General features: G+C 41.9%; 1 protein-coding gene across 1 annotated transcript in view; it reads left to right on the top strand.

Annotated features, from left to right (window-relative positions):
* SLC37A3 (solute carrier family 37 member 3) overlaps positions 1–7,785 on the top strand; it is a 39,327-nt gene extending 31,542 nt beyond the window's left edge. Inside the window, exons 12-15 of the mRNA XM_069461446.1 lie at positions 305–352; positions 1,329–1,480; positions 5,964–6,029; positions 7,258–7,785. Of these exons, the coding sequence (XP_069317547.1) occupies positions 305–352; positions 1,329–1,480; positions 5,964–6,029; positions 7,258–7,350 (359 nt within the window). The 3' untranslated portion in view covers positions 7,351–7,785. The remainder of the gene's footprint in view (positions 1–304; positions 353–1,328; positions 1,481–5,963; positions 6,030–7,257) is intronic.
* The last annotated feature ends 6,100 nt before the right edge of the window (positions 7,786–13,885 follow it).

Genomic DNA, 13,885 nt, shown 5'->3' with positions numbered 1-13,885 from the left:
AGGGGGACAGGTTTCAAAAGCGGAAAGATGGTAATTAGTAGGTTTGGTATACATCCCTTAAGACGCTGCTGTGACGGGAGTAGAGTTTTTCTTTAGCTTTTAGAAGTCTCATTAGCTTGAGCACCAGCAAGAAACAGACATTACAAATAAAAGTTGGAAGAGGCAGTGAAAGCGTTGTGTCTCTTTGTTGTCTCTGAGAGTGATTTGTGAGGCCACAGAGATTCAGATCTTTGTGTACTGTTCAGTGAAGGCGCATGTGATCCGCTTTTCAAGTCACTGTGCATGTCTGTGTCTTCTTTGGCAGGTTCTCCAGACGATAAGTCCGTTAATGCGCTGCTGATGACTGTTACAGGTATGACATATGGCTCTGCTTCACTGTGCTATTCCTATAAATTCAGCGGAAAAAGGGAAGCTGTTTTCTCCCTCAGTTTGAGTAACATTAAAACCTTAATTATAGAGAACTCAAATGGTAAAAGGAAAGACAGCTCCTTTTCCAGATTTTTTCTCTGCTGTTTTATGACCTTGTCAGTCCTGTTGTGGCAGAAGCAGTCCCTGTTGACAGAGGTTTTCTAAAAATTTTTATTGCTGCTCCAGCTTCTGATATTACTTCTGGAAGTCACTTAGAAAGATGCCATGCTGGAAACCAATTCACTAGCTTTCAAAACAGTAGAGCTAATTTTTCCTCCTGTGTTGGAATTAGTCAGTATTTTGTCGCGTGATGAAATAGTTGGGTGCAATTAGGGATCGTCTTGTAGAAAAATTACTTATTTTTATGCCTTAGATCATACTTGCGAGAGCTACATGAGGCACATGGAAGTAGCTCCAGCGGTGGCCCAGATTCACACGGGCCAGCCCATGCTCCGTTCTGGGGCAGCCTCACTGAGCACAGTGGCAGACAGAATCACCTGCACCGTTTCAATAGCTTTTTCCTCTTCTCTCTTTTTTTCAGTGTTTGGTTAAGTTGGATAATCAAATGCTCATATGATGCAACTCTACCATAATAGAATTTGTTTGACAAGTTAGTGCAATCAGTTATTAATGAATGCAAACTTCACAGGATTAGAAAGGCTGGTGTTTCACTATAGTTTTTATATCTTTGGGTTCTGTAAAATACACTAAAGTGTCACATAATTCAAGAAGGGATTTTGGAAAAGTGAATGCTAACTACTTTGAAGATGATACTATCTGGGAGAGTTCTCCCCCCCTTTTTTCATTTTTCTCCAACATATTAAGTAAAATATTGGGGTAATATTTTGCCTTGTCCAGTAGATTCCTGGTTGGCATTATGAATCATGTTTTAATAAGAACCTGTTCTGTTATGACTTCAGGATTTTTTATTGGTGGACCTTCTAATATGATTAGCTCTGCTATTTCTGCGGACCTGGGTCGCCAAGAGCTGATCCAAGGGAGCAGTGAGGCTTTGGCGACTGTCACAGGAATTGTTGATGGGACTGGGAGCGTTGGAGCTGCCGTGGGCCAGGTGAGAGAACAGGAGTGGGGCAGGAATTTGAATGTTGTCTCCTGCAAAGGTGGAAGAATTTACACCTGCCTGCTGGCCCACAGTAGGTGGCACTCTTGTGCTATAGAATTCTGTACCAAAAGCCTGAGGGTTTTAGTCTCCTCTGAGGTCCAGCTGATGTGCCCTAATATGGAAGGGCCCTGTACCATTTTCTTCTTTCCATTCTTTCTTCCAGATTCTTCTTGTCTGCAAATAAGCTAAACCTTGTAACACAGATAGATCCTTCTGCACCAGCCCACCAACCCCCTTTTCCAGTCTGAACTTGGCACTCCTCAGGGCAGGGGTGAGACACATGCTTCTCATGATCCCCACCTGGCATTCAAACCCCACCTTTTTGCCTCTCTCTTGCACTCATGTGTACACACGTTCTTTACATGGATCCCCATCAGACATGGCCATGGACTCTGCAACTGCCCGAGTCACTTTCTCTGGTTCCTCCATGTCCAAAAATCTGTGATTGTATTTCAAAGGGTAGTTCATAATGCCTTGTATCAGAATCAGCTGGGATACTCTTTAAAGTACACAGCACTGAGCTTACTGCAGACTTGCTGAGTTAGAGCCTGGGGATCTGTATGTTCAACAAGCCTTCTTGGTGATTCTTATACACTCTGACATTTGAGATCTTCTGAACTAAGATCACCTGCGCTATACCTAGTCAGAATTGACCTTTTTTGCATAACTTCAGGCCTTCTCTCAGAAAGGTATCTCTTGTCTGGGACAGTCATGAGTCATACCTTTTCTGGGGTATACTACCACTCCAGGTCATGGAGTGCTGATTTTGCAAAAATACGGATTTTGGAATCATCTGCATGGATAAAACATGACGTGGATGAGTTATTTAATGGGGAAAAAGAATGGAGCAGAACTTCAGGGAACGCCCATTGGTCAAAGAAACAGGAAGCCAGCAGAGTAACACGTAGACAAGGGAATAGCATTTGAGAAGGTGTTAGTAAGGTGACAGATGGAGAGGTCAGGGGAAGGAGAACTGAAGGACGAAGGGCTCTTAGTTTTGACATTGAGAAGATCAGCAGTGGCCTTGAAGATTGTTGTTTTGCTTGCTTAGTAGGGGTAGATCACTGTTGTCTGATTGCTAGTGGCTAATGAGAGAGCAAATATTAAAGTAAAGTAAACTATCCTAATACTTATCGCTACGCGGCCATGTAGTATATATTCATTTGTTAGTGTCTGTCTCTCCCACTATAACGTAAGCTTCATGAGAGCAGCGTTTTCTCGTGTGTTCTGCTGTAGCCCTGGTACCAGAACAGTGCCTGGCACACAGACATTCAAATATTTGTTGAATGATTGTAGAGTGAATGATTGATATGCTTAGCATATTTGTTTATAAGACTAAAGGACAAAAATTTTAAAAAAATACTTAGCAGAAGTTGAAGTTTGCTAACCTGGTCATGCTCTTGACTAGGAATCAGAAAATGCTCTTGGCCACCAGTTTACATGTCTTCTTCATATGTGGTGTACTGTAAAGGGTGACTGTATTGGGCATCCTTTTCTGACATTATGGGATTTTAAGTTATCCTTCCTCATGAATGTTTTCTTTATTAACTAAATGGGTGGATTATGAGCATTTCAGGGAGTTTACTTTTATGTAGAATGCCTCTCTGCCAGTGTTCAGACCCCTACCTGTGAACTTGGGCCAACGTTAGACTGACCTTCATGGTTGGGGAAGCATATCCACAGCAAATCATTGTTAGCTTTACTCATTCTGCTTCCATGTTGATTTCTAAATAATTTCCCATTGCCTAAGGGGTAAAATCTCAAACTCTGCAACTTAATATTAAAACTCTATCAGCCTTGTCCTCGGCCACTTGCCTTACTCACCCTGAATAACTTTGTTGCCCCCACCTTGCCCTGCCTTCCCAAGAAAAGAATTGTTTTTCCTCCTGGTTGCCATTGCTGTGCACACCTCTAGCAAAGCACTTATCGTGATGTCTCACCTTTACACGTTTATCTGTCTGTCCTCTGGACTCTATTCCTTGAGAACAGAATGCTATTTTCTTTATCTTTGTGTTCCCAATGCTTAGTGCATTTTTGACACACACTAGGGGCTCTGTAAGATTAAATTGCAGTATCTACCCAAGAGAAATAAGAACAAACGTCCAGGGGGTGGGGGGGGCAAGGGCAATATACGTAACCTAAACTTAGGTATCCCCATAATATGCTGAAATAATAAAAAAAAATTAAAAAAAAAAAGAACAAATGTCCATGTTAAAACTTGTATGTGGCTGGATGCAGTGACTCATACCTGTAATCCCAGCAAGTTGAGAGGCCAAAGTGGGAGGATCACTTGAGGCCAAGAGTTCGAGACCAGCCTGAGCAACATAGTGAGACCCTGTCTCTACAAAAAATAGAAAAATTAGCTGAGCATAGTGGCTTGTGCCTGTACTCCCAGCTACTCAGGAGACTGGGGCAGAAGGATCGCTTAAAGCAAGGATTTTGAGGCTAGGGAGCTATGATCATACTACTGTACTCCAGCCTAGGTGATAGAGCAAAACCCTATCTCAAAAAAACGAACAAACAAAAAAAAACCCAACAAACTTGTAAGTGAAAGTTCATAACTGCATCATTCACAATAGCTGTAAAAGGAGAAACAACCCAAATGCCCATCAGCTGATAAATGGATAAACAAAATGTGGCATAGCCATGCAGTGGAGTATTAATCAGCAATTAAAAAGGAATGAAGGATTGATAATTTTAATTTTAATATAGAATTACCATATGACCCAGCAATTCCACTCCTATGTGTATCCTCAAAAGATTGAAAACAAGGACTCAGATATTTGTTTGCCAATGTTTTTTTTTTTTTTTTTTTTTTTTTGGTTGTTGAAACAGAGTCTCACTTTGTTGCCCAGGCTAGAGTGAGTGCCGTGGCGTCAGCTTAGCTCACAGCAACCTCAGACTCCTCGGCTTAAGTGATCCTACTGCCTCAGCCTCCCGAGTAGCTGGGACTACAGGCATGCGCCACTATGCCCGACTAATTTTTTCTATATAGATTTTTAGTTGTCCATATAATGTCTTTCCATTTTTAGTAGAGACGGGGTCTCGCTCAGGCTGGTCTCGAACTCCTGACCTTGAGCAATCCACCCGCCTCGGCCTCCCAGAGTGCTAGGATTACAGGCGTGAGCCACCGCGCCCGGCCTGTTTGCCAATGTTTATTGTAGTATTAGTCATAGTGGCCAAAGGTGGAAACAACTGGAGTGTCCATCAACAGATGAATGGATAAACAAAGTGCGGTATATCCACACAAAGTACTACTGTTCAGCATGAAAAGGAATGAAGTTCCAATGCATTCTACAACATGGATGAACCTTAAAAAATTATGCTAGTGAAACAAGCCAGACACACAGGGACAACTGTTGTGATTCTATTTACATGAAATATCTAGAATAGGCAAATTCATAGGGGTAGAAAGTAGATAAGAGATCACCAGGGATTGGAGTGAAGGAGTGATGGGGAGTTAATTGCTTAATAGGTACAGAGTTTTTATTTGGGTGATGAAAAATTTGGAGATAATGGTGATGGTTGTACAACATTGTGAAATGTAACTGATGCCACTGAATTGTACAGTTAAAATGACATTTTTTTTTTTGAGACAGAGTCTTGCTCTGTTGCCTAGGTTATAGAGTGCCGTGGCATCAGCCTAGCTCACAGCAACCTCAAACTCCTGGGCTCAAGCAATCCTCCTGCCTCAGCCTCTCAAGTAGCTGGGACTACAGGTGCATGCCACCACGCCCAACTAGTTTTTTCTATTTTTTTTTTTTTCAGTAGAGATGGGGTCTCACTGTTGCTCAGGCTGGTAAAATGGCAAATTTTATGTCAGATATATTTTACCATAATAGAAAAAAGGAAAATGGGTTATATGCTTTTAGATCCATTTCAGTAATTGAAAGTAAGTAAAAAAATTTGCTGTAGAATGCTAAGGTAGTACAGCAATTCTACGAGCACATAGCATAATTGAAAAAATGAGCGGCATACTTAAAAGACAAACTTTTGAAGCATCAATTATAGTACCTTTCATTGGAAGAAAGAATGATTAAACATGAGTGGCCTGCGGATGTTAATTTTCCTCTCTAAATAGCAAAGTGAATAGAAACAAACCTTCTGAGCAGGACGGTGGCCATGGAAGTCGGAATCCACTATGGAATGTGTAACAGCTCACTTGCCCAAGGAAAAAGAAAAAAGCCCTTCTGAATGTACAGCTTCTAGTATACAATTTTTTGTATTTGGATTCTGCAAACTTACAAAATGAGGCCGTTAATAAAACTGAAATGGGAACATGTATGTGGAAGAGCTTTGCAATCTGCAAAACGTGGTCCAATCCTTAACTCCCTTCTTGCTCTCTAAAATAGCCACATTTTAATCTACTTTTTGGCTGCTTTATTAACTTATAAAGAATTATAATATTGTAATTTCTTTTTCTCCCTTTTAGTATTTAGTGTCTTTGATCCAGGACAAGCTAGGATGGATGTGGGTTTTCTATTTTTTTATTCTCATGGTAAGTGTGTGCTTTTTTTTTTAAGTAGTCATTTTTTCTATTAATTTAGTTCAAAGCATTTACTTAAGTCACTTCTTGAAACCAGCAGAATTGCTGATTGCTTTTAAAGACTCTTTTTGTGAAAAGTAACATTTTATTAGTCTAAAAGACACGTTCTTTTTTCAAGGAGGAAAAGGGCCCTCAGTTTGCCCGTGGCCTGAGTTTAATGAGCAATTGCCATTTATAATTCCAGAAGAACAACAAGAGACTTATTTAAAGCATTGCCAACCATTAATCAGTATACTCTTCCAGGCTCTCTATCTGTTAAATATAGTTTGGGAACTCTGAAGGAAATTACAATGTGCGCCAAGCACCACAGGGTTAAAAAAAAAAGCAGTGTAGAGTTAAGAAAGAAGTATTGCTATAATTAACACCATCATGTGTGCAGGTTCTAAACTGGTGATAGCTTCTTGAGGAAATATTTATTATGCTTTAGACATTGGCTGGGATTCTGTATTTTCTGGGAATTAGCCAGTACAGAAGGTGGCCTTGTGCTTTTCAAAGGTTGCTGTCTGTTGAATAATCATATTATTGATGGGACAGTGCTCAAGACGTGTTGAGACTCTCTACTTGAAAGAGTCTGGTGATGGCCCTGTCCACCAGGAATGTATTCAGTAGCCGGTTCTTAAATCCAGGCCCTCCTAACTGGAGGCAGCCTCAGTTACCCTGAGTCCAGGCAGCTGTCCTCTTGCTTTGTCCAAGGAGCCCTGGGACGGTCCAACTCCAGGAATTTCCTGGAGCTTTCTTCTAATTGCCATCTCGCTTCCGAAGACTGGGCCATGTAACTCTTATTTTCCATTTCTGACATCCACGCTAAGTAGAGGGAAATACCTTCTGATGAACCTGCTAGTGTGACCACACTAGGAATTGTAGTAGAAAGACAACTGGATCGATTATAAGAATCACTGTTTTTAATCTGAGCTCCAGTATCAATTTTTTGCTCTACCTATGGCAAATTATTTGTGTACTTTTTTCTTTTTTTGACATCTATAATGTGACATTAAGTATTTTGTAATATTAACTATAATTTTCAAAATCATTTTCTAGTTCATTGAAGATTAAAAGTTATCTTTGTATGAAGTCAAGATGAATGTAATTGTCCATATCCATTATTATGTTCAAAACGTGATGTTCTAAAAAAAAGTAATTAAATTGTCACTGTGTATTTAATACTTTTTTCTCTTCACAGACAAGTTGTACAATTCTATTTATCTCACCGTTAATAGTGAGGGAAATACTCTATCTTGTGCGAAGGAGACAAGCTCACATATTGAGTGAGTGAGTGACTGGTTGGTGTCCACAAGACAAAAAGAACAATGGGAGACACATCAGGACTATTAGGGCTTTTAATTCACTCTATTTTGGGGCTGAGAGCTCAACATAACCTCAGGTTGTCAGGCCTCTTTCAACACTGCCAGCCACCCAAGATGCTGACCAGTAATGAAGGCTGGGCTATTTTTCTACACTATAGGAATTATTGTTGATGATTTTTATTGTTTCATGAATGTATTGAATGGCCTTTGTTTGGCCTATTGAGGTTTATCCCTTTAACCTTAAATGTTGTATTGGACTTGGACTCTTGTTCTCCAGCCTCGAAAGTTGAGTAAACAGAAGGCAGAGCCATGCATGGTCTGTACTGACAATGTGTTCCACGAACAGAAAGGACCGTTGGATTTTGCTTTGGTAATGTGCTTGCAGAGAGTGGCTCATCCTTGAAGCATCAAACCCTGATAAACTGCTCAAGCTGGATCAAGCTGTGAGCCTGCCTTGGACAAAGAATCCTACTGTTAACTCTGGTGGGAAAGATCACACTACATGCCTGTTGGCTAAGTCACTCTGTCTGATCTAAAAGTCATTCAGCTCGAGAAACGGAAATATCTTCAAATTACTGTCAACTTGTTTTCCTCCGTCTTCCTTCAAGATTAACTTTGACTCCTGGAAGTGTTTAGTCTTCCATTCAAGGACCATAAGGTACATCAGTTATCTTGAACATTCCATTGCACAACTCACAACTGAAATACTCAACCCCGATTTGTTGTCTAGGAACTTTAGGATCCTCTAGGAAGCTAATCTGCTTAGTCCTGTTTTTAGAGGATTGATCTGTTACAACCGGGTTCCTGGAGTTACCTCAGTAGGAGACTAGAATTAGAGAAAAGGGAAAGAACTTTTATCCTAGTGTTAAGTATAAATGATCCTTGAATGATGATGCAGTTACATCCTGGTAAACCCATCATAAGGTGAAAATATCACAAGTTGAAAAAGCGGATAATACACCTGCCCTACTGAACATCACAGCTTTTGCCTGGCCTACCTTAAACATGCCCACAACACTTACATTAGCCTATAGTTGGGCAAAATCATCTAGCACAAACCCTATATTATAATAAACTGTTGAATATGTCATGTAATTTATTGAATATTGTATATTATGTCCAAATTGCAGCAATGTTACACCATTTAAAGTCAAACAGTTGAAAGTCAGGGACCGTCTGCACATAACATTGAATCAGTGGATTACTAGGGCCTGAGGGGTATCTGTTCTTTAGAAGATTGTAGAGTATGTGTCTTCAAGGCTGTGAATTCTATACCAATTATCAATATTTTAAGATCATTCTGTATGTATATTTTAAATTATCTAAGTGAACTGGGAGGAAAGTGTGCAATTTTGAGGGATACCTAATTTGCATTAGATTGGGGAATATTTTTCAACCTCTTGCTTTATACTCCGAAATGCGGTGTGTTTATGAAGTTGTTATTTAATCATGCAGATTTCCAATCAGTGTGGTGTTCATTTACTGACAAAAAGGGAAAATATGAAACACAGGAAGGGAAAATAAACTGACTTTTATAATAAATCTCTGTCCATTTGGTTATTTAAATCTATACTGTGAGCTTTGAGATCGAGATGTGATCAGTGCTTTAGGTTTCCTGGTACGGAGTGATGCTGAGGGCCCCGGGCGGGTTCGCACTGGCCCCACAGTACTGCTGGGTCACACAGCTGCTCCACCTGAGATGCTGGGATGGCTCCGTTTCTGTTCTGTGAAATCCAGCCCTTTTTCTTTGTGGAAGATGGTGCTCAGTTTGGGTGAATTGCTTAGTTGTAATTTAAGAACTATCTGTGTATGAACCCCATTTTATCACCGGACCTCGTGCTGACATCCGGTTCAGAGTTTCCTGTTTCTCACACCGTCAGTATGGTTGCGTGTTTGTGTCCTGACACCAACCTGTGTTTTATACCCAGTTTAACCTTAGGTGGGTGAGTATTCCCTTGACCTCTCTATGGTCCTCAAGCTATACCTGAAATGACATTATTAATATAAATAAGTACTTAGCACTGGACAAAATGATATATTGCCCTATGGATAGATTTCCTTAGTGTTCTAGTTCTGTCAATCTATGTAGGAGTTAACTTTAACAAACATCTAAGAGTTCACTTTCTTATTAATTTTTTTCCCTTGAAGAAAAGGTTATAATGAAAACTAATTTCAAAATGCGTCCTCCCCTGACAGCTAGAGCACTGATGCTTGATAGGTTGAGATAAAATGCTGTGGCCTGTCTTTTCTTTTTAGAAGGTGTTTTCTTTACTCCTTCCTTATAGTTTCCAAGGAGGAAATGTCTCTCCCCTGTCCTGGGTATTCTGTCCTTTCCTGCTTCCTGAGGGAGCAGAGTGCCCTCTGAGCCTCCCGCTGTGCGTCGGGGTGGAGAAAACAGCCTTTGCTCCTTCCCTTCCCCTTAAAACTTCCAGAAGCCCTCCTGCCTCCCAGATCAGTAACTGATAAAGCCTTTCTTATGCCTACTAGTTCTTCTGACTAATGTCCTATTTTTCTTTTCACAGCCAAACCCTTTGAGTTAATGGGCGGTATCTGCTGCCTTCCTGGCAATACTACTATATTCACTTCTTTCTCATCTAGGTAACTACTTATCTGTTTGCCCAGGACAGTCCTGATTTGTGTCTGTCGTTTTGCCTTTGTTATCAATGGCACCTCCTTTTGCTCTCCAAGTGCCCTGGTTTGGACATCTTAACCTCTGAAGTCTTATCACCCTACAGAAACCAGGCATCCGAATGTCATTGAATTTGGAGATTTTTTTCTTCCCTCATTCCTTTTCTTTCTTAAGCTTTCTCTTGTACTTGACACTGGTAACCACTTCTTTCCCAGGACTTTTTTTTCCCTTTTGGCTTTTATGGCATTTGAATTTGTTGGATCTCCTACCTCCTGTCCGTTTTTCTGGATTCTCTTATCTGCTCACCCTCTGCTGGTTTCCTTTCTGCTCTCCCTGATAACTGTTTTTGTAACCTACCAATAGCTCTACTAAATACTTTGTGAATAGGAAACCACTTAACAGAGGAATGGCATCAGTTCAACTACCGTGCGGTGTACGGTTAAGAGCAGGTCTCCAGGGAGAGAAACAGGCTCGATTTGTATAACCTCAGCCCCACTCCCGGCCCCACACAGACTGCCTTGCCAATTGCTGCATTCATAGTTCTCTAGGGAATCTTCTGAGAATCTGAAAGCCACTTATCCTCTCCCCGGATCAAAATGCACATATGAAAAAACATTCCGAATTTTCATATTGCGTCTTCATGGGCCAAATCTTGAAGCCCCTTGTTGGACCACAAGGTTAGAAGCCTTGGTCAGGAGCGTCAAGTGCCTGGCACTGAGGTTCTCCACAGTCCAGCTTCAGTTGATTTCTTTACTGACTCTCCCATTTCCTTCCTACATGAAACTTCTGCAGACTCAGACTGGGTCGCTCGCCACAAATGGCAGTGCATATTCTTACCTTCGTGTCTTCACGCCTCTCTGTAGTACCCTTTTTTTGCTCTCAGCTTTCTGAATGTTAATTTTCCTTCAAGGCTTGGCCAAGCACCATCTCATTTGAGAAACCTTTCCCAGCCAGCCTTACTAACTCTCTGCCTTCTCCCTTTCCTTGGTAGTAATGTTTTACTTACTTGTTGCTTCGCTGTTTCTGCCTTAACTATTTATATCTAACGCCCCAAGGAAATAGTTGCTCTTCTCTTCAGTGCCTGGTTCCTTGCATGGTTGGTGCTGAATAAATGTGGATCACGTCCGAAAAGGTGGAAGGAAGGTGAGAGAGTGGGGTGTGGGCAAAGCAGGCCGTGGCTTCCTGGCCCTGCAATTGCTCTTCCACGTGCTGTACACATGACACCGTCCTCCTGCGGCCGATGGCCACAGACTGTCAGGGCCGCCCAGGTTCTCAGACTGTGGCTTCAGAGTGCGTTCTCTCCTCCTCTGGCTCCGCGGCAGCCCTGTCAGCCCTGTCAGCCCTCCCAGAGAGCGCAGCAACCGCGAACAGTGAGCTGCTTCACTCGTGCAATCTCCATGGTGTCCAAGCTGCTGTCTCCAGTTCCGCTGCATGCTTTCACCCGGACCGCCTTCTTCCCACAGCTGTTCAGATTCTCTTCATTCATTTCAGTCCCCCTTGCTGCCCCACCTCCATGAAGCTTTTCTTGATTACCCTGTTAGTATAATGCTCTTTTCCTTCTGGAAACTTCTAGAGCCCTTATCCTTAGACCACACAGTCTGCCCCAGGCGCACTGGTTTTATTTTGTTCTCTGGTTGTTTCTGATTGTGATTTCCTCAATTAAATCATGAGAGTCACAAGAGTCAGCACCACGTCCAAGGACACAGCAGCCATTTAATCAAGACAGGCTTCCCACATTGCTTTTTTTGTGCTTGTAGAGTCAATGTCGTCCTCCTTTTGCTTTTCCTTGTTGCCCTGATCATTTCCCGTGACACAAAGTTTGTTCAGCATATAGCTAGAATAAATGAGATTAAATACAAAATATATGTATGTGACCATATATAATGCAAATCACTTAAAGGGTTTTATATATGTGTATGTTATATGTAACACAGTTATTACTATATGGCATTTTAGAAGCAAGAACATGCATGTTACATGTATATGTAACAACATATAGTTACATATAGCATAGTTACACACACACACATATATATATATATATATATATATAGTTAAAACAAGTCTTGTACTTGAAAAGTATGTACCTGGATGCCCAGTGGTGTGGCCTTTCGATCATTAGTAAAATAGGTCTTCATATGTGTGTAAGTCTTTCAAAACTGCTGTCCCCTCATTGCCCACTCTTATTCCCTCCAGATTCTGTGAGGTCAGCACGTGGTTCTGTCATTTCCACGTGAGAATTGAGACTCAGAGGAGTTAAGTGGTTATCCCAGGATCACGTCATCTGAATGACAGAACTAGGTCTCGATTAAAACTCAGTTCTTTTGACTTAACTCCAGTGTTTTTTTCCGTTCTGCCACGTGGCCTCCCTTTTAACTGAGTCTTACCCTAGGCTTACTTCCAAGGAATACATTGTACGGCCACTCTCATCTTTCTCAAGGGCCGGAGTCTCAGAACTGTCAGACGCCGAGGCTTTGTGTGGAAGCCACCTGCAGCCGGGCTCCTGCTGCAGGCTCCGGCCTTGCAGAGACCTGGGTCACCCCAGCTGGCTGGCCTTGCCCCAGGGTCTTAGCCTCTCTCTAAGTGGCCTTCTGTACCAGGTTTGCCTTTTTAAAAAAGCACCTCTTCACTCTTTTTCCTGATCCTTCTGTGTGAGTCTGAGGAGAATGCCATCCCCTAACAGACTCTTGTGTTGTAATCTCTCCCCTCATTCCGTGTCCCTGGACGGTCAGGGGACGTGTGGTCATTTCATGTGCCCACCTGACCCAGGTGTGACCTGCTGCTTCTGCCAGGGTCCCTGCTCAGGTACCCTTGTTCCTAATGAATGTTTGACTAACTTCGAATGAGGTTCTTGCTTCTAAAATGCCATTAGCTTTTTACTGCTTGCTCTTGGCCTCTGATGAAGGAAATAATTATTTTTTCTGTCCTTTCAGAAATTAGATTAAAAGTAGCAAAAACATTTGAAACTTTTCAGTTTCCTTTATCACTGTGGCTCTCAAGGAAGTTGTCATCTGAAGACTTCATCATCAGAGAAATGCAGATAAAAGGGGCCACCCTGTTTGATAGGAATGTTGTTACGGATTTAATGGGATAATTGTGTTTAGGTAGAACCTTTCATCTGAGGACTTCAAAGACCTTTACCTTGTTTAATAGTTATTATCACACCCTAGAGAGGGACATCAGGATACTGTAGTCCTAGGTTTTTTGGTGTGTGTGCATTTTTTTGTTTATATAGCATTTTGTTTGTTTTTCTAGACTCGTGATAGAACGTTTCAAGAACCTAACACCATTGTAGTTGATTTCCGTTAAAAAATAGTACCTAACAAATAGCATACATAACTTGCCTCTGTTTCGTGGAAGATGTTAATCGGGTTGTAAACTGGAGCAACCACTCTGGAGCCGGGAGGCAGGGCTGGGAGGGCAGGGGCGGGGAGTGGGCGGCCGCAGAGGGACCTGGAGTGTGAGTGAGGTTCCATCGCTGTTGGGCTCAATCCATGAACAAGCTCCTGGCGAGCATATCAGTGGTGCATAATCCTCAGATTTGTCATTTAACAGATCTTTTCGGAAACAAGCCTGGGTTGTGCCTGAAGGAAAGATCCCTAATTAAGTTAAAACAAGACCACCCCCACCCCCAGCCTCTGCAATCAATTACAGGCCTTTGAAACAGCCTCTGGATAAAGGGATGGGATCTGTGGTTAAGAAAGGCGCCTTTCAGAGAGAAGCCCAGCGAGGGTGGCCCATGGGGACAACCAGTGCTGTCGTCTTTCCGCCTGTGTCTGGTCTGCAGCTGCAGATCAAGTTGTGTCATTTTCTACCGTTTAACGCTGTGGGATTGTGGCGTTTCCAATTTGTAAGGAGATTTTCATATCATCGGT

The sequence above is a fragment of the Eulemur rufifrons genome, chromosome 29, assembly GCF_041146395.1.
Source record: "Eulemur rufifrons isolate Redbay chromosome 29, OSU_ERuf_1, whole genome shotgun sequence".
Taxonomy (NCBI): Eukaryota; Metazoa; Chordata; class Mammalia; order Primates; family Lemuridae; genus Eulemur; species Eulemur rufifrons.
This window is presented reverse-complemented; position numbering and strand designations above follow the sequence as displayed.